This window comes from Mercenaria mercenaria, chromosome 12, assembly GCF_021730395.1.
Source record: "Mercenaria mercenaria strain notata chromosome 12, MADL_Memer_1, whole genome shotgun sequence".
NCBI lineage: Eukaryota > Metazoa > Mollusca > Bivalvia > Venerida > Veneridae > Mercenaria > Mercenaria mercenaria.
The window spans coordinates 78,486,370-78,513,667 of record NC_069372.1 but is presented as its reverse complement, the minus strand read 5'-3'; the positions used below and the strand labels follow the sequence as shown (position 1 = coordinate 78,513,667).

General features: G+C 34.8%; 1 protein-coding gene across 1 annotated transcript; it reads right to left on the bottom strand.

Moving 5' to 3' along the window:
• Nucleotides 1–203: 203 nt before the first annotated feature.
• Nucleotides 204–27,298, bottom strand: LOC123534172 (glutathione hydrolase 1 proenzyme-like). Its single transcript, XM_053520409.1, has 12 exons — nt 27,243–27,298; nt 17,807–17,922; nt 17,187–17,312; nt 16,682–16,779; nt 15,485–15,692; nt 14,538–14,701; nt 12,562–12,711; nt 9,176–9,333; nt 8,743–8,936; nt 4,090–4,330; nt 3,307–3,420; nt 204–1,741 (listed from the first exon to the last, which is right to left on the bottom strand). Exons 2-12 carry the CDS (start codon nt 17,908–17,910, stop codon nt 1,589–1,591), a joined length of 1,710 nt encoding a protein of 569 aa, XP_053376384.1. The 5' UTR covers nt 17,911–17,922; nt 27,243–27,298; the 3' UTR covers nt 204–1,588.

Genomic DNA, 27,298 nt, shown 5'->3' with positions numbered 1-27,298 from the left:
TCTAGGCAGTGTACCTGAATTCTGTACCAGTACAAACCAGTTCTTCGCAAGAAACTGCAAACTTCCCTACATGAATCAGAGGTTAAGGATGAATGATATTAGACACAATGTCTTTTGTCAAATCGTCATGGAGAACAAACGCCCAGCTCGTGGACAAACTCACTATCCCGCAATCATACAATCTGTGCTCTGAGACTAGGTGCAAGATGTGCCCAATGGTCAAAACAACCCTAGGTTTCTTATCGTATCGTCCTGTCTTTAAAACAGAGATATGTGTTTACAAATTGAAAAGCCGTTAGTTTTAGATTTTAAATATCTTTTAGAGAAAGCGTGTTCAGCGTATTCCTTTTGAACACATCAATTTAACATTGTGAGGCATTTCCCATACTGTAGGGAACACTACGGCCGACAAAATAAGTTCTAGATGGTTTAAGCACTCTACGGATAATTACAAGCAAATTGGTTCATTTCAGATGAAATTTGATCTCCATGACAATTACACTTTCTTCTTTTATACAGCAGAAGTTTCGTAGAAACTGTAAAGCAGAAATTTGTTTTTTGAGCATGATCATTTCGTCATTTTGTTTCAAAGATATTACAAGTCAAAATTTTATTGGCAAATCAGCAAATTACTAGCTTCTGGCCATTTACATTGTTATAGAAATATGGCAAAGACACAATGTTACAAAATCATAACAATATATACATGACTGTACACATAAATAACAATACAGTAATATTTGACAGGGTATTGTTGCTTTGAAGCATAGCTTCTTTTATAAATTTAAAAATGTTTAAGAGATGTCTTTTTTCATACTTGACATACCAGAAAGAAATTTATTTAAAGAGGGCAAAGAAACATTGCCCGGATATTTACGTCTTATGTCTCTATATCTGTCACAACACAATAGAAAATGATACTCTGATTCAGTTACATTTTGGGTACATAATTTGCATACTCTTTCATATATTATTTATTAGAAAACTTGAGTAAATATTAATTAATTTCTGTACCTCAAAAGATGTTTTAATGTTTTAATTTCGACACTGTTACTGAAGGAAATTAAATATATCTTAATGAATCGTGCGTTACTGCCTCATAAAACGGACACTTTTGTATTATGTATCATTTAAGGATGTAGGAACGAATTTTTGTTAACGTTAAGAATTTTCCGGGATAAGTGAAGAGAGAGAGAGAGCTCTTCACAGATTTTAAAGAACAAAGACTGTTTTATGCAAGTGAAGAAATAAAACGGGTTACCCATATCGGCCTCAGAAAAAGAAGAAAAAGAAAGAAATGGTCACAACAAGGCTGCAAATTAGTTATTTTGACTAATACAGACCACGTGCGGTTCCTCAGTTGTATTAGCTTGTATTCTTGTATGCCAGATGATCGAAAAGTTATACCAGATATGTAATTTCGATTGTTTGTCTTAAATCAATTACATTTTAGGTAACACATCCTTGACAGTTTATTTCATGAAAGAGAAATTGTGCATTGAAAGAAATTGTCCGATCTTACTTCTTCTGTAAAGTTATTGTCTGTTATGTAGTACAGCTCACGTCTTTGAAGGAGCTTTTATATAATTTAATATCCGTTCGGTATTCCCTTTTTCCTGTAATCACTGTAAGCAGTAATTTTGTCCCCTGTCTTATGAATGCACTGCACTACCGACGGGTAGTTTTTGTATTCCGTGTTGGACATCTCATGACCAATTCCTTTTAGACCATCGATCAGCTCCTTGCAAGTATATAAGCAATTTCATAAGAATCCTTCAAAATATAGAAGAATTTAATCACAACAAAAAACGAAAACAATAGTTAGTATTTGTCTCACTTAATCAAGCATTAATTTCACCCAGACATTTTGGTACTAAACGAATATTCTACATTTCAGTTAATTAAATCTTTTAAGACAAACTCAGTGGTATATTACACTATCATGTCGTGGTTGTAAATAACCGTATTGTTAAGGATGAAGTCAATAACGTTTGTTTCTTTTAAGCGAATTCCATAGATCAATTTTCCATAGTTAATCATACTTAAATTGAATACACGAATACCATTGAAATTTTGATATATATGTCATGTCTCCATCAGGAAATCGAAATAACCGAAATCTACAAATCGACAGAAATACTTAGCAGCTGTATATTTATCTAACAGGAAAGCATCAACTACAGAGTAACACATTTTTCTTAGATTTATGACTTCTAACGCTCCCTTGATATTGTTGCAAGAGTTTTCATAGTGCAAGTTGTACATTTATGAAATTGCTTATACGTTTAGAAAAATGTGTCGGTTTTGTTTTGATAGAATATAGAAATGTCAACAAAATCAAATTATGAAATGATATCATTTTATTCGTTTTAGGACGGCAACCAATTTTTAAGACTTCACAGAAACAACACTGTAATGCTTTGCTTTTTAATAAATGTGCAAATATCGTTTATAAAGATATTAAGTGGTAGATAGGATTTTTCCCCCTGATATATGATCAAATATCAAGACACATTTAATTTTCTTCTTAGATATTAATTTGGTAATTATAGACATACATGTATATCTGTACTTCTGTAACAGTTTAAAATTGGGCTGAGACTTTAAAAGGGAAGAAAATAATTATATCATTTCTTTTAAGTTATTTGAAATTTGAACGAGGTATTATAATTAATTGTTTTACTTAAAGGAGAAATTCGTAAATATGAAAGAGATTGCAAAACTATTGAGAAGGCGTTAATGTCGATAAATGTCCAAGAAATGCTCCAAATGAACTGGATATATCTATTTCGAGTTAATATTTTTAATCAGTAATTTACACTATTGCAAATTGTACAAATCATACGTTACGTCGAAATATTGCATAACCGCGGCTTGCAAGAAGATAAAACTACCGCCTTCACACAGATATATCAAACATATGACGTATAACATCTTCCTCCCTTTTTAACTAAATTTATAAACGCTTGTGTTGTAAACATTTCTAAAATGCATACAAACCTGTCTTATCACAACGAGTATATTTTAAATAAGATTACTTTTGTTTAAAACTAGACAAAATACACACATAAACATAAATAATTATTGTAAAATATTACCAATGTTATAGTGTTACAATTAGATTATAAATAAAATCATCAAAGAATAGGCACATGAAGTTTTAATCCTCGGTGATACGGAATTCGCCATGAAGACTAACTATCATCGCCTGTTTCAGGATGTGATTTGAAAAACAAAAATGGAAAAAGAAATGTTCCCGGAAACTTCGATTCATAACTAGTTCTAGATGTATTTTAAAGTATATACCTTCGGAAAGTCTTGCTCATGAAATATTGCTGGTGGGTACAACTGATGATGAAAACGAGGATAATCTATGGCTTCTTTGATACCCCAGTTGAACCATAAAGTTTCCATAGTTACCTACATAAGACATTTAAATTGTTCGATATTGGTATGACTTTATATCGCCTGAATTTACAAAAAAGTCTTAGAGTAAATTAAATGATCAACCAGTTACTTATCACAGCTGAGTAAATTGGTAAACACTTACATTGCCTCTGCATTCAACGCCCATATGAAATTTATTTTCACACTTTCTAAAGAACTCACGTAGCTATGATATCACGTGAACTGGAACATGCAAGAGGGCAAGATTTCAACATACGTCTGGTTGTTATATGAGAAACATGGATTTTACCGACGTACCCGTAGGAAAGTTAACCTTTTTCGCACATGACGCATTTTATTTCAACAACTCCCAATTGTTGATGACTTTAGAAATCTATAACTTCAAACGTGTACAACACTGGATCGATTAAAACAATGTGACGTAAGGAGAAACGAATCTGTAAACATAAACTTTAAATATACCGCGGTCTAGTAATTCCCGTTTGGATAAAGTTTAAATACTAGCTTGTATGCCGTGACACAGATTAAACACGCACTCATAGTTCGTTTATTTCTTACATATACTAGATATTCGTCATTTCATGTTAACATTATAAAGCATTTTCATTTTTACAGACAACTAATTAGTTAATCAACAAATCAAAATATTAGTATTTAAATAAAACATATATTATATATTACCAGTGCCATCGACGTTGGTATACGAGTTGAACCGGAAGCACCAATCACTAATTTTGCGTCGCCATTTTTATCAACAATTATACTCGGACACATTTGTGATAAAGGGCGCCGCAGTGGTCCTAATAAATTTGATTTTGAGGGAGGACGATGAAAACTATTTTCAACATCTGGTAAGGAAAAATTCCTTAGTACATCGTTGAAGACAATTCCAGTTCTAGTCCCAACAACTTTTGAGCCAAAACTGTCGGAATAAAATGAGAATAAACTGTCAATCATAAAGCATTTTAAAATAATACCTGTAATATTCTTGATATTTTCTAAAATAAATGCAGTTCCGTATGGTTGGAAACATTTATTTTTAATGATATAGCATATTTGTATAGCGCACTTTTCATATATGAGCTTTTCAGAATACACGCTTAAATACCAATGAGTTTGCATTTAAAACGGTTGACTGTAAACACATTATAATTCTCGATCAGCTCGCAAATAAATGGAAACTGGCTTTTTATAGAGAGTGTACTGGTATCTCCAATTTGATTCCGATATAGTTTTATTGTTTGTGGGCAGTGTACGCAAATCTGTGGTCGCTTTTTTTTATCTTGGATTGCTAATCAGCTTGTGCACTTCTATTATGTATTATGTAAACTTTATGGGCAAGTATGTTGGTTTGAACTTTGTAGTTTACATTAAGGTGATGTCACGTTTTGAATTTCCGTGAATAACAAAAAAAAAAAAAAACAACAAAGAATATTCAGTTCTTTCCAAAAACCGTTATGTTATGATTCAACCAAATAGTTTACTTTATCTACCAGAAGGAACAATTCTTATATCTTAATATTGAGATTTGGTACCTTTACAACAGACAATGAACTAAAACAATAGAAATTCGTAAGTGACTTTGGTGAGCTCAACAAAGCAATTTCAAGCACAGATATTAATGTGGAATGTAAAGTAAGTTACACACTACAATATCCGACCAAGATACTTACAAAAACAATGCATTTGCAGAATAGAGAGATAAAAATAATTCTGACAGCTCGTGAAAATTAATGACAAATTTTGACAGGTATATGACGACTCATGACCTAATTAAATTCTTTTCTGTTATTTCTAACTTCCAGTTTGATTTTCATAAAATGGATATTCTATATTGTACCTTACGACTCATAAATTAAAACAATAAAAGAATATATTGTTACCACACTGTCGTTTTCCTATTGTTTCAGTCATTTGCCACTAATTAGAGCAACTCACAGTGTTGCAATCATACAAAACACATCCCTTTTTTTCACATAGCTGCTGAGGATTTATCTAATGAGCATATGTATTTGAAACACAATTTCAATACAGATTGTGTATTGCAATAATGCTAAACTATCTCAGCCGTGACGTGTCCTTAAATATAGAACCAAAAAAAGCCTTCAGTACCGGGGTGATAAAATAACAGGACATCCCGGTTGTCCTAGTTTGGCCATACTGAATATTATCAATGTAGGTGTTAGGGATAGCACTCAACTACATGCTACAATAATCTGGTATGATGTATGAAGGTAAATTATAAGAGCTTTGGTGGCGTCACCGTTTGAGTATTGTTCAGTCATCGACAATTATCAATATATCAGAAACGTATCAAGAATTGTGTCTTCATGTGAAGAGCATTATCTCTAGTTTGCTTGTTCTATGACCCTATCAGTACGGGGTATCGCCTTGCAACTATAGTTTAAACTGACAGACTGGGAGTATGAAAGAAGAAGCCGTACACTGGGAGGCAATGATAAAGAAACGATGAATAACCCCAAGACGTTTACATATCGTGCTCAGATGTTCAGTGAAAATGTTGGTACTCACAAGCGCACTACTGTATGTGTCATCAGCACATGTGATTTTATCTTACCATCAGCTTAAACACTTAAATAAGGATCACGCAGATATGGCAACATCCATGTTTTCTTGCCAAATAATGTTTATATACAGTTTTCTCAATGGATGTGTCAAAGGATGTAGGTAGGAAAAACTAGCACGATGAATATGATAAGGACTGACTGCAGAATGTCTTTCTGGACTTTGTGTAAAGCTGATTTAGTTGAGTGAAACAGTATTTATCCTACCCGCATATAAGATATAGCACAATATCGGCCTGCCTAATAAACTTTGCTTTATCTAGTCAGTGTCAAGATATCAATTTTGAAATCACTTATTTTATCAAAATTTTGCATTTAAATCATTACCATTGTATTGGAAATGTCTGAACTTAGAAAATGACTGGTCAAATCAAAGGTTCTTATCCTGAAACAGAAAAAAGTTATTGCTATTTTTCACTTTTACAGCACTTCAGCCGGAAATTTTGAAAACAATTTTTTTTCCGATTTTTTCATTGAAACTGACATCACTGTATTGGAAATGTTCTAACTAAGAAAATAAGTGGTAAAATCAAAAGTTTTTATCCAGAAACAAAAAAATTATTGCATTTTTTCAATTTTCCATCGCCTAATAAATTTAAATTTATCAGACAGTAACCTAATATTCTCTATTTATGTAGCTTTTAATCCCTGATAAATTTGCTCTTCCTTAATTCCACTTTAGACACTTTGAAATAAACAAAGGATTTGCGATAAAGATGTGCCTTTTGAAAGTATTGAAGTAGCCTATAGATCGAGCTTTATATGCATTCATTGACTCATTTTGAACATGCTCTAATTCCATTGATGTATTTATGTGTGTTTGTGATGTGTCATACAAAATTTCTTTAAAAAACGTGTCGTTATCATGGGAAGGAATTTTACAGAATTCATACCGGAACTTTTGTATAATTCGTCTAAGCTCTTAAATTTGTTACAGGACTTTAATTCAGCCTGTCTTTGATAATACATCTCGTGATGTTTTCAATTCTGTTGATGCAAATCATCTTAAAGATCTGTGCAATTTCTCCTAAAGAGAGTCCGAAGGGACTTGCAACATCGCCTTTGCCTGTTAGAAGATGTTTGATTATCTTAAATAAGCCATTATGATCACGACTGTATCAATTACCTTTTAAAACTAATTAATTGTAGCAAATGAATCTCTTCCCTTTGATGATTGATTTTGATATGTTGGTTTTGGGCTACGTATTTTCAAACAATTGTTTATGCAGAAATAGGCATGTTTGCTACTCAGTGAACATAGTCCACTTATAGTATACTAAAAGCAATCCCATGTCTGTGTACGGCGGAGGAATATTTAGTACATTCGACGTAAACATGTCCTGTTAGAATAAATGCACATTGATAGAGCATAACTGTTTAGATAACTTTTATTTGTGCATGCGTCGCTTGTCTTTGTATCTGCATGTCCACTGACATTTTTGTAATAATCAGTAAAAATCATAGCGCATGCGCAGCGTAATAGTAGACATATTTATAACAGCTACCCACGGTCTACGTCTCTTCCCTCACCGCGTTATATCTTTGTTCATAACCATAACTAAATACAGTTGTATTCTCAAGTATATGTTTAATTATACCACACTGAGAATTGATCTTGTTTATTGACATATTTGGGGTTTAAACAAAAATTGTATCATATTATTTTTGCGACGGGTCGGGAAGTCGGGTGGCGGTTGGGAGGGTTACATTTAATCATAATAAAAGTTCTCATGTATCCCTCGTTTTACCATCTAGACTAGCATAATACTAGATATATTTCGCGGCCACATGATGTTTTAAATGAAGTTAGGTAGTGTTTGTCATCTCAATTTGACTTCTTCACAACTTATTCATCAGAACAGTTAAACACCTATCTCTTTTAATCAAATCAATAGTATGATTTTTTTGTCACATATTCTCCGATATTTATTATTATTATTATTATCATTATTATTATTCCACATTTATAAAGCACTATTTTCATTCCTATGTACACGTCCAAAAGTGCTCTATAGAAAAAACTAGACCGCATTATTGTCTGTGTTCTGGAGACAATTTTGAAAACATAAAAACAAGAAACAGTTTTCAAGAATTTCACAAATATTAATCAATCTCATCTCAATAATTTCATGAACGCATCTGACAACTGCAATATCTGTGTGTAGAACCACTACAGTGTGTGTCGATGGGAACAAAATATAATGCTACCTACATAAGGGACAATACAAACTTTGGAAAAAAACTATATTCAAAATAAATCCTGTTTTCTTAGCACAACAGAGCACAGTACTATAAAGAGAAGTGGTCAGTGTAAGGTGTCCTTTAATGTTTTAACATATGAAACTATGTCGAAGGTCATTTGCTTGTCACCTATGGTTAATATGAAATGTTTTCACTAACGTCAATTGACAGTACCTTTGTGAAAATGGTATTAAACCAGTCTTGGTATTAAAGAACCAAACCGATGCAAAAAAAATCTCATACGATAAAGCGAGATACAAAGTCAGTTAACTTGTTTTACTGGTTATAATGTATAGACTACTTAGTAATACCTAATTAACTGTAGTTGCATTTCTTCAAAAATAAAAGTAAATTAAGAACAAAGGTTTATTTTCAGCATTTACTTATTTCTTTACTGTACAGTATTATCCATCATTGTTATGAAATATCCCATATACTACTGGCCCTTCACTTTACCTTGAATTAATGTATGCTACATACGAACAAACTGCACAAAAAGAATACTTACTAAAGACTGATTGTACTTGTCACCGAAACTGCATCGCCATCTGGTCCCAGTACTGAGATATGTGAAGTACCATAGTCTTCGTGTTGGTCCCCAATATTGAAAGGATCATAGTATTCCTTATCAAATGTTTTTGTATCGATTATTTGAGCACGTTTACATTGTATATAAGTTTCATCACTCGCATTCTCCAAAATCTAGTTTATAGAATACAACATTTGATATGATATTTTAGGAAATTAAAGGTCATTGAATTCAGATTATACTATATCTAATCGTTGATAAAACGTCTTTGCTAAAAATATATAAGCTTTTCCTAAACGAAGTAGGTCTTATAGTCTAGAAACTAGAAAGAACTGATATTACAAGGTGAAACATTTGTAATTATACTGTGAGTTCTTTGAACGCAAAACGATAAAAATATTAATAAGATCACCCGGTTGATAGACTTCTTAATTTCATCAGAGGTACAACTATCAATGTCTCCAAGCCGAAAACGGAGAGCGGCAGCGTGTTTAAATGCTTCGGTTATTCTATGGCAGGTGGTTATAGACTTTTCAACTGTCGAAACGCTCGAACCATCAAAATTGAAACCTTAAAAATTTGACTTCTGTAATCAGTCTTCTAAAATCGTTAAGGAAATTTGTTGAACAATCTGTGAAACATGGTATTGTAAATGTACTTGATACACACTGGATAACCGGCTATCCTGACGCCCGCTGGAAATGTAACCCAGCTGGAAATGTAACTTAGCTGGAAATCGGTAGGTAAAGTTTTTCATTTATTTCTATTAAAACGAAGCCAATTCTTGCAAATCAACTTGACAGTTTTGTCAAGGAATGACCATGGCTTACATTTACAATTTCTGGGCCAAATACGATCCTTACGTTTTGAGATATTCGCTAACAATTTCTTCAGTTTGAAAAATCAAGCAAAAATCCAAAGTTTTGCGCAAATAGTTTTATTTATGAACAACCTGTGAAAACTTTTATCATCTGGTTTAACAGATGTGTCCTTTCGAAATACCTGTGTAAAGTTTCCGGGTTCTACGTTATTCCTGAAAAAGTATATTAGCCGTTAAATAGGCATGGTCGAAAAAAAAAGACTGTCGAAAACGGCCGCTAGTGCTGTCGTTGAACTCGGATGTTAACATTTATAGACTATCCATTAACTCCGATGATTTTGAATACTTTTGTATGTAAAAAGTATTACTCGCAGTGATTTGACGGAAACGTAATAATTTTTAAAAATGGTACTTTCATTTCAAGAGGCTTTAGGACTTTATTCCTTCACACCCGGGCTGAATTTTAACCTAGTTCACGCGTTCTTGCGATTTTTCCGACATGCAAAAGCCAACCATATATTTTTTTTTGGGCAGTTACACCGAAGCAATATGATACATATTGCCATTTTGCCAGCTTTTGGTGGTGGAGGAAAACCACTACAGGTGCCTCCGGGCTACTACAGAAAGTATTTTCACCTCGGGTTTTGCAAGTGCAAATGATTGCTTCTGGTCGCCTTTGAATTTCGTTTGAAGAATTCAGTATCTTTAATGAATCTCAAATGCCCGTTCTTGTTTTGAAAAGTGTTCTTAGTGCGGTGCTTGATAGGTGTATAAACTTATTTGCTCATACATAATTATTTAATTGCTCCTAATGTAAATCTGCCATTTTGTTTTATTCATAAATACCTTTTCAACATATACCAGTTTATTCATGGTCTAAAACTGCAAATTGTTGATGTATAGAGGCAAACGATTGAAAACGATTGTTTCAAATCTAAATAAGCAGAACTTTGCAAAATGTCACATGACTGTTAATCAGTTATTTCTTAACATGGCAGCCACATGTAGCTTTAATCAACATATAACAAGGTAGATCGGAACTCTTCTTTGCTTGTTTACGATCTTACACAGTCAGCTATCAAATAAAACCGCATGAAAATAAAAGTTCTACTATACGACACAATATATTTGAAGTTTTGTCTATGCATGTAGGAATTGCCAGTCTGACACAAAATACTTATTTATAGCTCTGTGTTAAAGATTTATTTGTTATACTGACATTGGAGGTGGTCATTAATGAATGGGCATCACTAATACTTGTATCATCGGTAACACAGGTTTGAAGTTTAAAAATCAGTACTGAAAAATCAGTCCATGCATGTAGAATGAGAGCCCGGACAAGACACTGCGGGCGGGCGGACGGACAGACGGACGGACGAAAGGAACAAAGCAACTTCTAAACCCTAAACCAAACGGACAATGATAATGAAATCAACCAAAATTACTCGACATGGCAATAAGGACCATACATAAGTATATACAAACTGTTTACTGACTGCAGGTATACACATTTTACACAAATGAAAGACGAAGGAAATTGCAAAAAACACAGACAAACTAAACAGATACAAAATATACATAAAGAAGTGACACTACGGGGCATATAACATGTGTACAAGACAGTTTTTGTACTTTTATACAACTGTATTCTCGATAGCCGACAGCTGACTTCAACGACTGCCTATTTCAAATACAGCGGCCGTCTTTTTTTCTCGACCATGCCTATTTAACGGCTAATATACTTTTTCAAGAATAACGTAGAACCCGGAAACTTCACACAGGTGTTCCGAAAGGACACATCTGTTAAACCAGATGATAAATGTTTTCACAGGTTGTTCATAAACGAAACAATTTGCGCAAAACTTTGGATTTTTGCTCGATTTTTCAAACTGAAGAATTTGTTAGCGAATATCTCAAAACATAACGATCGTTTCTGGCCCAGAAATTGTAAATGTAAGCCATGGTCATTCCTTGACAAAACTGTCAAGTTGATTTGCAAGAATTGGCTTCGTTTTAATAGAAATAAATGAAAAACTTTACAGCTGGGTTACATTTCCAGCTGGGTTACATTTCCAGCGGGCGTCATGATAGCCGGTTATACGGTGTGTAGATACACAGTGAAGTATAAATTAGTTCTTTTTACTTCATTTTTTTACTAATACAGCATGTTAAGAATACTGTATGCATAAAAGAATTAATCTGTTTACAATTCGACTCTTTGGCTCAGTTGCTACAGCTTTGGACTACCATCCGTTCGACCTGCGTTCGAATACCGCCTTGGGATTTTCATCAGAGAATTCTATCCTCTTCAATTTCTAATACGCTCTTAAGACGTAAGATGAGCGCTCGTCCGCGAAATGGACTTTATCTCGAGCCGAAATGGCACTTTCTATGTCAAAATGGTTTACATGTCATCATAAATGATGCATCCTTTCAAGAGGGGGAATGTTACGGTCGCTTGTAAGTTTAAAACCAATCCCTGACAATTGCGTCAGGGAGTCGGCACTTTGGCTCAGTGGTAAGAACATTGGACTTCCACCCTTGCGACCCGTGTTCGAATCCCGCCTCTGGCTCTTAGTATTTTTAATCATATAATTCTATCCTCTTTAATTTATGTTACGCTCTTAAGTCGTAAGAGCCTTCTAACAGCTAAAGGTATCTTTTATATTTCGAAAGCAGGAAGAAAAACCTTCTAAAGATATCTAAGTGTTACCAAGTGTTGCAACCGAGATTAGCATTGTAGTAGTACACTTAGTGGTATTTTGTTTCCTGTCTACGCCAAACAAACAATTTTGTTTTGTTGTGTTATTGTATTAATGAAAATAATAATCAGTTAACTGCTTTATAATGATTGCGATATAAAACGAACAGTATTTTTTTGATGATTTAAAACATATTGATCAAATGCTTTCCAGTAAATATTTTCATTAGATTTTAATGCAAATTCTCCTAGCGGCAATCAGAGCGGGTCTACCTACCTTTCAACAAATTCAGTATGTACTGATACACAATGCCAGCAGTAGGAAGCGGCGGAGAATAGACGGTCAGGTCGTCATGTAGCTTTAGAGAAACAGGCGGTTTTCTTGGGGCTTTGTACTTAGCCAGATCTTCCTTAGACATTATTCCATCTGAAATAATATTTCATAGTCAAAATATTATAGGAATTTTTCACTGGTTTAGCAAAAGCTTTGCTATGGCCAAAACAGTTACCATCGAGTCGGATATTACCACAACTCAGTGTTTTAACAGGAATTAAGTAATACCAGTAACATTCTTTAAAGCTCAACTTTGTAAAGTGGATTCATTCATGAATGCTCCAGGGTCATCCTGATTCCTTGAGGCATAAATACACTAAATACCTGGTCGACTTCTTTATAAAATTGAAAAAAAAAATACCTGTACTGGACTAACTTTAAATGCCTGTAACTTGTTTCTTTTTGAAACGTTTTTGCAAATATTGAATGCATATTAAAAGAATAGGGATAATGATGAAGGAAAAAACAAACACACTGTAAAATCATCTAAATTGAGATCCTAAATAGTAGCAGTGATCTATGACCTAAGATTCCATGATAGATTTTGTGAGACTATTAATTCATAATGAAAAAGCTACCTATAAATCAAACAAAATTTCTCACGTTATCTCAGCAAAATAACTGCAAAGAAAGTTACGAATAAGTTCTAACGAGCAAATAAAACTGATAAATATATCTCTTTCAATCCGTCATGATGCGCCACTTCTCTATTCATTGTCTGTATACCGTGATGATCTTTTCGTTCCGTTCAGTTTTCTGGAAAAAGTTTCTTTATTGTATTTCAAGAGACGCGTGTTTCCTCTTTATGATAAATGTTTCATGAAGGTATATCTAAACATTTATTGCTCGATATAGTTTACCAAATTTTAGTGTGATATGAGACACAAACAGAAAAATGTGAATATTGTTTCCATAAAGGCTGAGCATATTTGTATAAATTATTCATTACGGGTTAATCTCTCTCTTTTAAACATCTCCACCAGTAGAAAGAATCAATGATTTGAAAATCCATGTTTCATAAACCTCATTTATGTTTTATACTCCCAATACTGTATCAATTTATTTATGATAAATTACAAAAAAAAAAGATGTGATTTCATAATTAGTTATGACATTAGAAATAAAAGATGATGACAGGACATACAGACTAATTAAAGGCGTACTTATAGTCTAGGGTAAATAGTGTCGTAATAAGTCCAATTATATCTTTTTATCCTACTTTCCAATTAAAAAATACAAAACAATATCAGATATCACTGCGCAACGTCTATATACTGCCTGTGTCAAAATAATGTGGCGGGGTTTCGATGCTTTGATGACCTCAATAAAATTGACAATATCTGGATAATATCGAGTTATTTCTATTTGTGTGGTGTGTTGTGCTATTACTGATAAGCAGTGTTAACCTCTCATGAACAGACTCAATCAAACTGAGTCTGGTATTATTCTTTTTTGGTTGCATTCTATGCTTCCAAAGGATCTTTTTATAGATTTTATTGATTATATAAATGTACAATTCTGAAGACTTTTTAACGAGAACATATTTGCTAATCATGGTATTATTTTAAAATTTTAACTTTCTCGTCCTCAAGTGTTAACCCGATTGATAAAAATTAATTACATATAATTTACACCAAATTAATTAGCGACGGAGTTATCAAACCTGGTATAAAATGCATTTTTCATCCCTCATTTGTTTCGGTATTAAAATATCCAGAAAATATGTATATAAAGTGCATGCAACCCATGATAACATAAAATTTAAATTAAACTAACCACACACGAATTCAGTCTGATGTTATAGCTATCAATTATGCCGCTCAGAGTTAAATGTTACAATATAGTAGTAAACATTGATTTGCAGATATATCATCTCTCAGATTATATTATATTCAGAAATAAAATAAATGGCTATTTACTTTGATCTGTTATATCAGAAATTATGTCATCCGCCAGACTGCCTTTGTAGAAACAATATGGGCCTTCATTTGCTATTTTCTCCAGTGTTTTAGCTAGAATTGGTCTGTACATCGTGTCACCCTGTTTGTACAGTTCTCCAGTCTCCGGGTTTGTCAAGAAGACTCTGAAGTTTAACAATAACAAAAATCAAACATACTCGTCATTTGTTTATGCTTAATATTGAAGAGTAGAAGATAATTTATCTATTGCATACCAGACATCCAGGATATAGGATGACCCATATTTATGAATGTTAACCTAAGCTGACTCACTTCTTTCACGAAAATAGATCTACTCTTACAACGATTATTTTTCCTAATATTTGTAGTAAACTTTGTGCAAGGAATTTGCTTTTCACTGGTTGTATGTGCAGATAGAATATCATTCTCTTGCTCTGTTACGGACTCCTGTGTTATTTGTGTTTTTATTCCGCCAGACATGTTGGGCTTAAGTCTAGGTATTTACAAATCGTTTTCAAGATAGGCCTGTGTAGTTTCATTTTCTTTACTTCCGGGAAAAGCGGAACTCGTCTGGCGTCATTTTCTGTGTTGTCAAAAACATATGTATGCTTTGCGAGATTGTACAATAAACGTACCGACTGTTACACAATTAATGCTACACACCCTTTTAGAATTTTATCTTTAAGATTGTGGTAATAATGTTTATCACCATTGCAGACTTTAACCTTTAGCCTGCTGGCGGCAAGTTATTCTGCCTTTGCGACCAGTGCTGACCAAGATCAGCCTGCACCTCTGTCTGGTCTGCACTGTTCGCTATTCAGTCAGTAAATTTTCACTGAACACCCCTTCAAATGATAAATGGTACTGCCCAAATTGAATGATAGACCTGTCCATTTAAGAAATTTAGCAGGGTAAAGGTTAAACAAATAATGAAAAGAGGTACTCACATGAATTCAGGAGTCCTTTCTTTTAAGTCAACCATGTCTTCCTCTTCCAGTTCTTTAATTGCATTTGCAAGAGCTGCTCGAACTACGACTCCTTTCCTACATAAATTTATTGCTGGTTGAAATAACTGTTTCCATGGTAATCGGCCACCCAAAGTCCAAGCCTCATATAAACTCAAAATTTCTCCAGGTATACATATCGACAATCCGCCTTTTGAAATATAAATGTGTTATATTTAAGGTATTGATGATAGTTTCGTAATATCATCTTTTACAGACAAAAGAAATACGTTGATGAATAAAGCAGAAAAAAAACACAAGGGTGCTAACGACATATATGACATTGTAGCGAGATAATAATTTGAGCTACTGCCGACACTATCTTAAGGCGGTAGTTCTTTGTGTTCTTGTTTTGTTGTCCAAGTATGTATTATTTAGCACAATCGTTAACCTTGGAAATTTGTAACAGTATCGTTAACCTTGGAAAATTGTAAACAGTATCGTAAACCTTGGAAATTTGTAAACAGTATCGTTAACCTTGGAAAATTGTAAACAGTATTTGTATCTAAATTTTGATCACTTGTCATTATAACTATTCTAATATTCTTTTCAGTACATGACAGAATTCAATAAAATGCGAATCAAATTATAATACGCTGTTTTCGTTTGATTGACAGATGAAAGTGATAAAGAAAATTGGCATATGCGGTACTTTATATTTTTCAAAACTAGTTTTGTACCACTCAAAGAAATATGATAGTCAATTTCAGTTGGGAGTATTGTGAAAATAAGTTGGCTATTTTTAATCCGTTATAGTCATTGCATAAATTGGATGTTTAAATTATTATGAGAATTATTTATATTAATCTCATATATATCTTTATATTTTCCAAGTGTCTTTAAAACTAAACAATGCTAAAAGAAATCAAACAATAAGAAAACATTTGAACAATATCTTAGCGAACACGAGGAATGCTAATAATTTAGTGCTACTGTGCACTGGGTAGCTTAACTAGATTCTTTAGATTACAGTAACTAGAAGTACCTATATATACATGTTAGATTTTTTTGTACAAACAGAAAATATATATAACAGACATATTTAAGCCTTAATGGACTCCTGAATAGTACGTATATCTATATCGTGTTAGTTACTTTTATCATTTTGAACAGTGAACTGAATGTTCGTATGTAACTAACCAAGTCTTTGAGATAGAGGATCGTCGATGAACATGTCGGCTCGTAACCCCGATGGAGCCTGTTCTCTCCCAATGATAGTGTGCACTTCTCTCGTTGATCTATAACAGACAGATAAATTCTTATGCTCCAAATTTAGAATACTTTGAAATTAAAATACATAAAAATCTATCGAGCAAACCCCCTATATGTGTTTTTGAATATTTCAGCAGATCACCTAGAATCAATATAAGTTATTTACAATAACAATGAATACTTAGATTATTAAAGACTATGAGAACTAAATTGTCCCTTTATACGTTTATTTGTTAGATATTTCATTGTGTAAATCATATGGTCTAAAATGTGACACAACCATTTAATTTTGATATATTGTCAAGTTTCTAAACAAAACTATTAAAACACTAACTGAACTAAGTTACGCGGACGTGATTCTTTCCTTTGTCCTTAAAGTCGGAGTTTTGTAAGATGCACATTTACTTCAATAATTAAGATATAAGAATGCAACCTGTTATAGTATGTTATGAAAGCTCCACCTCCAATACCACAGCTGTGTGCGTTATATATCCCTGAACATAACACAGCTGCAATTGCTGCATCTACAGCGCTTCCGCCTTCGTCTTTCATTATGGACCTGAAGTCGGGGAGAGTCTCGATAAATTCAGTTTTATTCTCGTCCAGTAGTATAATGTACTATTGGTACAGTAGTAGTACTATTGGTACTGTAGTAGAATGTACTATTGGTTCGATCAGACATGTAATCTATAAATACTGAAACGCGTCACAATAAAATTTGCAACCATTGAGAACGCCACAACAATATTGCAACCGTTAAGAAATTTTACTTTTTGATGAATGCTTAAGTAGATTTATAATAAAAATATCAGGAGCTGATGTACAAGCATCTAGTTTTTTAAACTTTTAACATGAAAAGTATTTAGCATGTTCGTTGCTGCAAACTTTACATAGTATATATCATATATTAAAAAAAATGCAGGGCTCAAAATACGTTCAGAGAAATTCAGTTCAACGGACCGTTTTCATTTAAGATACATGTAATAACATATGTAATTCAAGTAAGCCTATTACTGCCATAAAAATGCCTTGTTCAAAGTAAATGGTACAAACGTTCCAATTTCCGAGCATTCTGGGGAGTCTGCGGCAACTGCTGCTTTCTTAAAGCTGTATTCTTTGGGACAGGACGAAATGCCGTTCACAGGAGACTGTTGCATCTTGACCTTCACCTGCTTACCAATCAAAGAAAATTGAACATGATATAGTCAATAGTTCAATAAAATATATGCTGTTGAAATTTCAATGTTTAAACATGCTACAGTAGTCTCGCAATAATGTGGTGGTTAAAAGCCCAACATTTTCAAATAGATTCAATAACAGAAAAACACATATTTTAGTAGCCAACAGACTAAATACTTCTGAGTAAAACGATTACTCAAGCTCAAAAGACTTTCTTACTGCCACTGACTAGTTACGTCATGAAAACAGGATGTGCCTTTACAATTTCCCTTGACGTTTTCTCATCATCTCGTTATCATTATTATTATATCATTATCATTCAAAGTTCAAATATATTTTAAACACATTATTTTCCTTTCTATATACCTATGCATTATCATTAGTAACTAGAATCTACAATTTCCAATTAGGTCTAGTATATTTTGCGCTTATTATAGTAGTTTTCTGCACAATCGCGCCGCTTTGTTGATTCCATGCATCTTAGCTTGAGCTTTGTCTTTAACATTTTCTCATTATTTCTCTATGCTTAATCCCATTAACAAATACAGCCGAACCCGCGTTGCAGACAACCTCCAGATACACAAAACCTGCTTACAAAAATTAACACACTACCGGTATTGAAAGACACCTTTTTACAAAGACCAGCATTTTCAGTCCCCAAGGGAGGTTTTTGCGGTCGAGTTTGACTGTAAATGCAATTATCATAGCGCCCAGCAATAAATTAATATCTTATTATCGAGTAGTATAATGAATACTAGTAGTTAAAATTAGTTATGAAATATTAAATATAATTCTCCATATTAATTAATGTTCCTGTACGATGATCGATTTTGTCTTCTCTTTGTATTTTGATGCTTTATAGATTATATCTTACATCAGTTAGCAACGGGACATTGTTCAGGGTTATGTTACCTGATCAAACAAACCATTGATGACAGACTGCGTTGGATAAACATGCAGAAGCAACAGATGTTGGCAAAATGTAGTCACACATATAATCGAGTGTAATCGATTTAGAAATATGACAAGGGGCAAGATATTGCTTTTATACAAGGCCAAAAAAAAAGTTTGTCGTATTCGAAATGGCCACAACAGATAGAGATACATTTTATCTTAACATGCATCAGACATGTGGTAGATATAATATTGAAATTTTCCCTACTTAACAAAATATTTTTATATGTATTTTGATATGTATTTCGCAAACGCGATCTGAGCCTAAAATGTCGTCTCCAAAATAGTGACCACAGATAGAAATACATTTACATTGCTAACGTAATTACGAAAAATACAACATAAACATGGCTTACATGATTTTACAATGGTCCATTCATTTGAGAAAACATATAGATGTAATGCAATGTAAAACTACGGTGGTATGTTTAGGACATGCAATTATTTTTCTAGGATTAAATTATCTTGAGCGATCAACATCTTATCTCGTGCGCACGACATCTTATCTTGAGCGATCAACATCTTATCTCGAGCGATCACCATATTATCTTGAGCGATCAACATCTTATCTTGAGCGATCAACATCTTATTTCGTGCGCACGACATCTTATCTTGAGGGATCAACATCTTATCTCGTGCGCACGACATCTTATCTTGAGCGATCAACATCTTATCTCGAGCGATCAACATATTATCTTGAGCGATCAACATCTTATCTCGAGCGATCAACATGTTATCTTGAGCGATCAACATCTTATTTCGTGCGCACGACAACTTATCTTGAGCGATCAACATCTTATCTTGAGCGTTCAACATATTATCTTGAGCGATCAACATCTTATATCGTGCGCACGACATCTTATCTTGAGCGATCAACATATTATCTTGAGCGATCAACATCTTATTTCGTGCGCACGACATCTTATCTTGAGCGATCAACATCTTATCTCGAGCGATCAACATATTATCTCGAGCGATCAACATCTTATCTCGAGCAAACAACATCTTATCTTGAGCGATCAACATCTTATCTTGAGCGATCAACATCTTATCTCGTGCGCACGACATCTTATCTTGAGCGATCAACATATTATTTTGAGCGATCAACATCTTATTTCGTGCGCACGACATCTTATCTTGAGCGATCAACATCTTTTCTCGAGTGATCAACATATTATCTTGAGCGATCAACATATTATCTCGAGCGATCAACATCTTTTCTCGGTCATCTTATCAATATCTATTAAGGACCTTTGTGTGAATTCAGATCATTAGTAAAAACATACGGCTGCCACCGTTTTTGTTTTTATTTAGATTATACTTAAAACCGTTTCACACGTTTTCAGGGTTAGACATTTAAATACGGAAACTGATAAAAAAGGCAGCAAAAAATCAGTGATGATGCAAATAAATAAATTTAAGTCCTTGACAAAAAAAATAGTATGTAGGCTTCGCTATGGAAGCCCTGGAGGGACAATTGATTCCCGTACTTCCCACTTCTGACTTCTAACTTTTGCACTTCTCACTTCCAACTTCTTGACTTCCTACTTCCTACTTCCTACTTCTAACTTCCACACTTCTGACTTCTAACTTCCGCACTTCTGACTTCCAACTTCCCGACTTTCAACTTCTGATTTCCAACTTCCACACTTCTTACTTCTGACTTTTTACTTCTTACTTCCTTCTTCTAACTTTCGCACTTTTGACTTCTAACTTCCGCACTTCTGACTTCCAGCTTCCTGACTTCATACTTCCGACTTCCAACTTCCACACTTCTTACTTCCGACTTCCAAAAAAGGAAAGTTGGCAGTCAGAAGTACGGAAGTTGGAAGTCAGGAAGTTAGAAGTCAGAAGTGTGGAAGTTAGAAGTCAGAAGTGCGATAGTTACAACAGGGAAGTAAGAAGTCAAGAAGTCGGAAGTAAGAAGTGTGGAAGTTGGAAATCAGAAGTCGAAAGGCAGGAAGTTAGAAGTAGGAAGTGCGGAAGTTAGAAGAGGGAAGTAAGAAGTCAAAAAGTCGGAAGTAAGAAGTGTGGAAGTTGGAAATCAGAAGTCGAAAGTCTGGAAGTTAGAAGTGCGGAAGTTAGAAGTCAGAAGTGCGGAAGTTAGAAGAAGGAAGTAAGAAGTCAAGAAGTCGGAAGTAAGAAGTGTGGAAGTTGGAAATCAGAAGTCGAAAGTCAGGAAGTTGGAAGTCAGAAGTGTGGAAGTTAGAAGTCAGAAGTGCGGAAGTTAGAAGTAGGAAGTAGGAAGTCAAGAAGTTGGAAGTGAGAAGTGCAAAATTTTAAAGTCAGAAGTGGGAAGTACGGAAATCAATTGTCCCTCCAGGGCTTCCATACTTCGCCCATATATTAAACGATTTTCCTTGTTTTCCCTTAATTCATACATGCAACTTTTCTGCGCGAATTTATCAGTTGAACTGAAATTTGTTGCTGTTCTAACATGCAGTATGCATCATTAGTTATGTTCATTTTATTTTGAAGATAGGATGACCAATTATATGCACTGCTTTCCCAATTGATGTGATAAACTTGTACATGTACTTATGGGAAGTTTAGATAAAAGCGGAATAGGCGGGACCCTAATTAACAACTTGTCCGTATGTTTTACTGATGACCTAAATGCACACACAAAGGGCCTTAATATATATAAATAAGATGTCGTGCGCTCGAGATAAGATGTTGATCGCAGAAGATAAGATGTTGATCGCTCAAGATAATATGTTGATCGCTCGAGATAAGATGTTCATGGCTCAAGATAATATGTTGATCGATCGAGATAAGATGTTGATCGCTCAAGATAAAATGTTGATCGCTCAAGATAATATGTTGATCACTCGAGATAAGATGTTGATTGCTCAAGATAATATGTTGATCGCTCAAGATGATATGTTGATCGCTCGGGATAAGATGTCGTGCGCACGAGATAAGATGTTGATCGCTCAAGATAATATGTTGATCGCTCAAGATAAGATGTTGATCGCTCGAGATAAGATGTTGATCGCTCGAGATAATATGTTGATCGCTCGAGATAAGATGTTGATCGCTCGAGATAAGATGTTGTGTGCACAAGATAATATGTTGATCGCTCGAGATAAGATGTCGTGCGCACGAGATAATATGTTGATCGCTCAAGATAATGTGTTGATCGCTCAACATGATATGTTGATCGCTCGGGATAAGATGTCGTGCGCACGAGATAAGATGTTGATCGCTCAAGATAAGATGTTGATCGCTCGAGATAAGATGTTGATCGCTCAAGATAATATCTTGATCGCTCGAGATAAGATGTTGATCGCTCAAGACAAGATGTTGTGCGCACGAGATAATATGTTGATCGCTCGAGATAAGATGTCGTGCGCACGAGATAAGATGTTGATCGCTCAAGATAAGATGTCGTGAGCACGAGATAATCTAATCTTAAAAAAAATAACATATGTCCTAAACATACCACCGTATAAAACAGGTTCAACCAAGAAAGAAGAAAAGTCAGCAGAATGATTATTGCATTTCTCAGTGTAAAACTATAATGAAGAATCCTTACCTTTATTAAGTAGAACAGTTAAAGAAAGAATCGTCCTTTCTCTTGGAACAAGTCATTTAAACATTATCCAACAATTAAATCTACCATACTTCGGCTATTTAGTCATGCCATAAACTTTACCCCACAAACTACAATCTAATATTTGTTTAGAAGAGAAATGAACCATGTAGCTTTTAACATTCTATTTCCATTGATTTCGAACTTACTAACTTCAGCAAAATATATAAACCTACGGATATTGTACAAGAGATATGAGCCGCGCCATGAGAAAATCAACACAGTGGCTTTGCGACCAGCATGGATTCAGACCAGCCTGCGCATCCGCGCAGTCTGGCCAAGATCCACGCTGTTCGCTAAAGGTTTCTCTAATTGCAAAAGGCTTTAAAAGCGAACAGCATGGATCCTGACCAGACTGCGTGGATGCGCAGGCTGGTCTGGATCCATGCTGGTCGCAAACGCACTATGTTGATTTTCTCATGGCACGGCCCATATCATATTTCCTTTTTTCTTTTCTATAAATTAAAATCAATCGATTACTTTTTTGACAGTGTTTCACGTTTTATGAATCGTTGTAAGCGCAATGTGTAGGATCGATTGAGGTTTTTGCACATGGAATTCAATACAATGAAATCTGATCACAGTCTGTTTATATATGCACTGTCTGAATCATGACAAAATGTACTCTGATTTTACGGTGTTACCGTTAGGGCTATAGATCGTGATATCGCTGTCTCCTCAGGTACGCGTTATGCCTACGATGACACGATGGTGGTGACACGACAGTACGATAGCACGATGGTGATGAAGGGCAGGCACAATGACGAAGACGCGAAGGTATAATTGCGATGATGCGTTAATACGATGAAACGATGGCGATGCTACGACAGCACGAAGACGAAGACGCGATATTTCTTCTGTACTGTAGTGTCATCACGATCGTTTCATCGCTGTCGTGTTATCGCCTTCGTGACAAAGACGCGATAGTACGATGACACGATGATGATGGAGCGTTTCTACGAAAGCACGATGACAAAGACGCGATATCACGCCGCTTCTTCTTCATCGTGCCTTCGCTCCACCATCATGGTGCTATCGTAATGTCATATCATCACCATCTTGTTATCGTTTTCGTATCATCGCCTTCCTGTCAGACATGCGCAAACAAAGGTAAACAATGGAAGAATGCATTTATTCCTGTATTAGGAGCACTTTTGTGTCTGGGTACACATACATGGACAATAGATACACAATAACTTTTTAAACATTTAAGGTTTTAATTGAAAGTTAACATATAGGTACATGGCGATATGAAGATGTGCAGAGCGCTTGAATCAGCTCCGTAGGTTTAAGGTCAAGGTCACAAGTTGAGCTTAATGGTCAAAACTGTCTATCAAATTTTGTCTGGAACATATATAACCATGCAAAATATTGACCTCAAACTTGGCATGTAGGTAGATAGTGATGTGCCGGTGTGCAAAGCACATCACGTAGGTTTGTAGATCAAAGATTAAGGTAATATCTGTTCGCCATTCGGATGTAGGTGGGTTGTGATAAGTCGATATGCAGAGTAAACCAACCAGGGAGGTATGTCAAAGATCGAGGCCACAGCAAGGTCAAATCTTCTCATCATATTTCGTGTCTAGTGCATAACTTGGGTGGGGTCTCTACACATTGTCCCATCACTACCTACTTTCAAGTCAATACCTTGAATGGTTTATAAGTTATGCGCCGACCACGAAATATGACGGAAAGTATGACAGCCGCACACGCATGCCGTACTGGTTTGGAACCATTTTCCGGACAGGACCAGTTTTCGGACACATTTAATATCCGCTTAATTTCGTTGTTATTCATGTAATTGTTTCATCTAGATCATTAAGATGTTTGTTCTTCATGTCTACAACAAACCACTATATTATAAGGTTGTATAATGTTTGAGTTTTGATGATAACTCACCTGCGTTTACAAAACAACTTTCTGCCGTAACGGGACAGGAAAATAGCATTGCGCATGCGCAGTAGTTCACACTAGCCGAGGTATCAAGTGGGGAAGAAATAATTAAACTACATAATGATTGTCTGCTGATAACATGTTCTACTTTAAATTTCACAGTAAAAGTTACATAAGATGCAGGGCTATCGATTTTTGCACTAATTTTATTCTATATTTATTGGAACTATCAAGAATTCGTGTTAGACGAAATTCGAGTTTTTCATAGTCAACCTTGGTTTGCTTTCGTAGCTGCTATTGAAAGTCGGAATATGTTTCAAGTGCAATTTTAAAGAGATGAATGATAAAGAAATGTGTAGAAATAGTTTAATTACTTATTTTGATATCAAATTGACTGCAAAACACCGTCAAAATATTTGTCCGGAAACTGATTTACCTGACGGGGAAAATAACTTCCTTAGGTAACTGCATTTTAGGACCATATTTTACACCACAACGCGATGCTGATTACAACATTGGATGCGGCAGGAGCTGAAGTTTGTGCAGTGTGGGCTTCATTTATGTCAAATAATTGTTTTAGTGAATAATGGAACCGAAATATTAAAATGTGTCCGGAAAATGGTTCCCAACCAGTAGTGAAACGAGTAAACCCAAAGGTCGCACAGAGAACCAAGAATATCTTCTTATATAATTCTTTATTCCTGAGTTCACGTCGAACCGAAAATAGTAAAATACATTCATTTACTCCTATGTAAGTAGTTAAGTCAAAGGGTATCCGCATGATAAATTTCAGTTTTCCAGCTAATTCTAAAAAAAAAAACATTTGATTTATTAACAATCTTACACTAAAAAATTACAAATACATATTAAGACTCGTAATACTGAAACAATATTATACCTCTTTGGGCCTATTTTACTCGATAAAAACGCATTTCAATACGGAGATTTTCTCTTTTCGCCTACGCAGTATAAATGGCGGCGCAGTCTCAAAGGGGAATATTTACGCATTACGCACAAGGTATTGGGACGCTAAATCCACGCACAAGATATTGTGACGCTAAATCAATACATTGCCGTTACAGACAGATTTGACCTTTGCACTCAATAAGTGACCTTGACTTTAGGCCTACAGATCCGGTTTATGTGCCCTGCACATCGTCACATCGCCACCTACCTACATGCAAAGTTTGAAGTCAGTGCCTTGCATGGTTATCTAGTTATGCCCCGGGCACAAAATTTTATGATGTTTAAGTTCATTTTGTGACCTTAATAAATGGTTTCTTCCATTGTTTACCTTTGTTTGCGCATGTCAGTCAGGAAGGCGATAACACGACAGCAAAAACGCGATAGTGATGACACGACAGTACGATAGCACGATGATGATGGAGCGAAGGCACGGTGACGAAGACGCGAAGTAATATCGCGTCTAGTCATCGTGCTGTCGTAGCATCGCTCCATCGTCATCGTGTCATCGTATTAACGCGTCTTTGTCATCAAACCTTCGAGTCATCGTCATCGTGCCTTCACTCATCGTCATCGTGCTATCGAGCTGTCGTGTCATCACCGTCGTGTCATCGATTTGTCGTGGTATCGCGCGTACCTGGGGCGAAAGAGATAGCACGGTGGCCATAACGGGACACCGTAGTTTTTCATAGATAAAATCCACCTTGTGAAATTGTGCCCTTTATTTCTGTGACGGTTTGTCAAGGACAATGTTTGTCAGAACTATCGTTCCTTTAATTTAATAAAGAAACTGTTGAACGACTAAACATGATGCAACTATCTTTTTTTCCTTGTTTGGCATCGGTGCATATCACATACTTTAATTAGTTATCATAACATAGCATATTGTACAGAAGATGATTATCAAGTTTCCATTTTTTCTATGAATTACAATCAATGGTTTAGTATTTCTTACAGCGTTTACATTTATGAATCGTTTTATGTAAAAACAAACTGATAATGTGTACGATCGATTGAGGCATTATAGAAATAATACAGGTTTTCTGCGACAAAACATATCACAAGGACTTCTGCAGACGTTAATGTAAAAAAGTGTATTGTCTTCATTTTTGCTTAAAAAGCATGTCATGAAGACTAAATGTATTGTTTTCATATGTGATGACTTTACGATTCAAGTACAATTTTTAATTACCATTCTGGTTAGAGAACACCAATTGTTTCCCATAGATCTCCATTATAACATTATGGCGTGTACGGCCTTCCATAAATCGAAACACGTATATCAAATCACATTTTTTTCAAGAACTATCTTAGTTCCACCAAAATATCGGACGAAAAACATTATGATTAGTGATACTTTATTAAAGTAATTTTCGTGTGAATAAGATGACCCCCGGTTTACATCGTTGTCATGGCGGGAGAAATTCATTTGATGAAATTTATTTTCGATACACATAAAATGTGGCAAATACTGTAAATGCAGTAAAAATATTTCATTTTGAAAACAACAATCATTTCTTGGGTTTGTTTACATGACTGACCAATCAGAACGCATAGACGTTTCCCAGTAAGTTCCCTGTACTTTTTTGGATTGGTGGTCTCTGACCTTCTGTTATTCTTTGGAAAGGTAAACATGTTTTAGATATCCGTAAACCCGGGCCCACAAATCAACAACACTAACAAAAACCATGTATTGAATGCTTTTAAACAATTGTTTTTGTTTCTTTGTTTGGTGGTGGTGGGAGGGGGGGGGGGGGGCGCTGTTTCTCTGTATTACAAACATGATAATATCCATAATTTTGCATATTACTTAAACATTCGGTAACACTTATTTAGCATAAGGATAAGTACGACAAGCTTTCAAGATTGGTATGAATTCTGTAAAAAACTTAAATAAAAACATACCGACTGATACTTCCCAAAAACATTGCTATGATTCCTAAAAAACAAACAAGCGCACA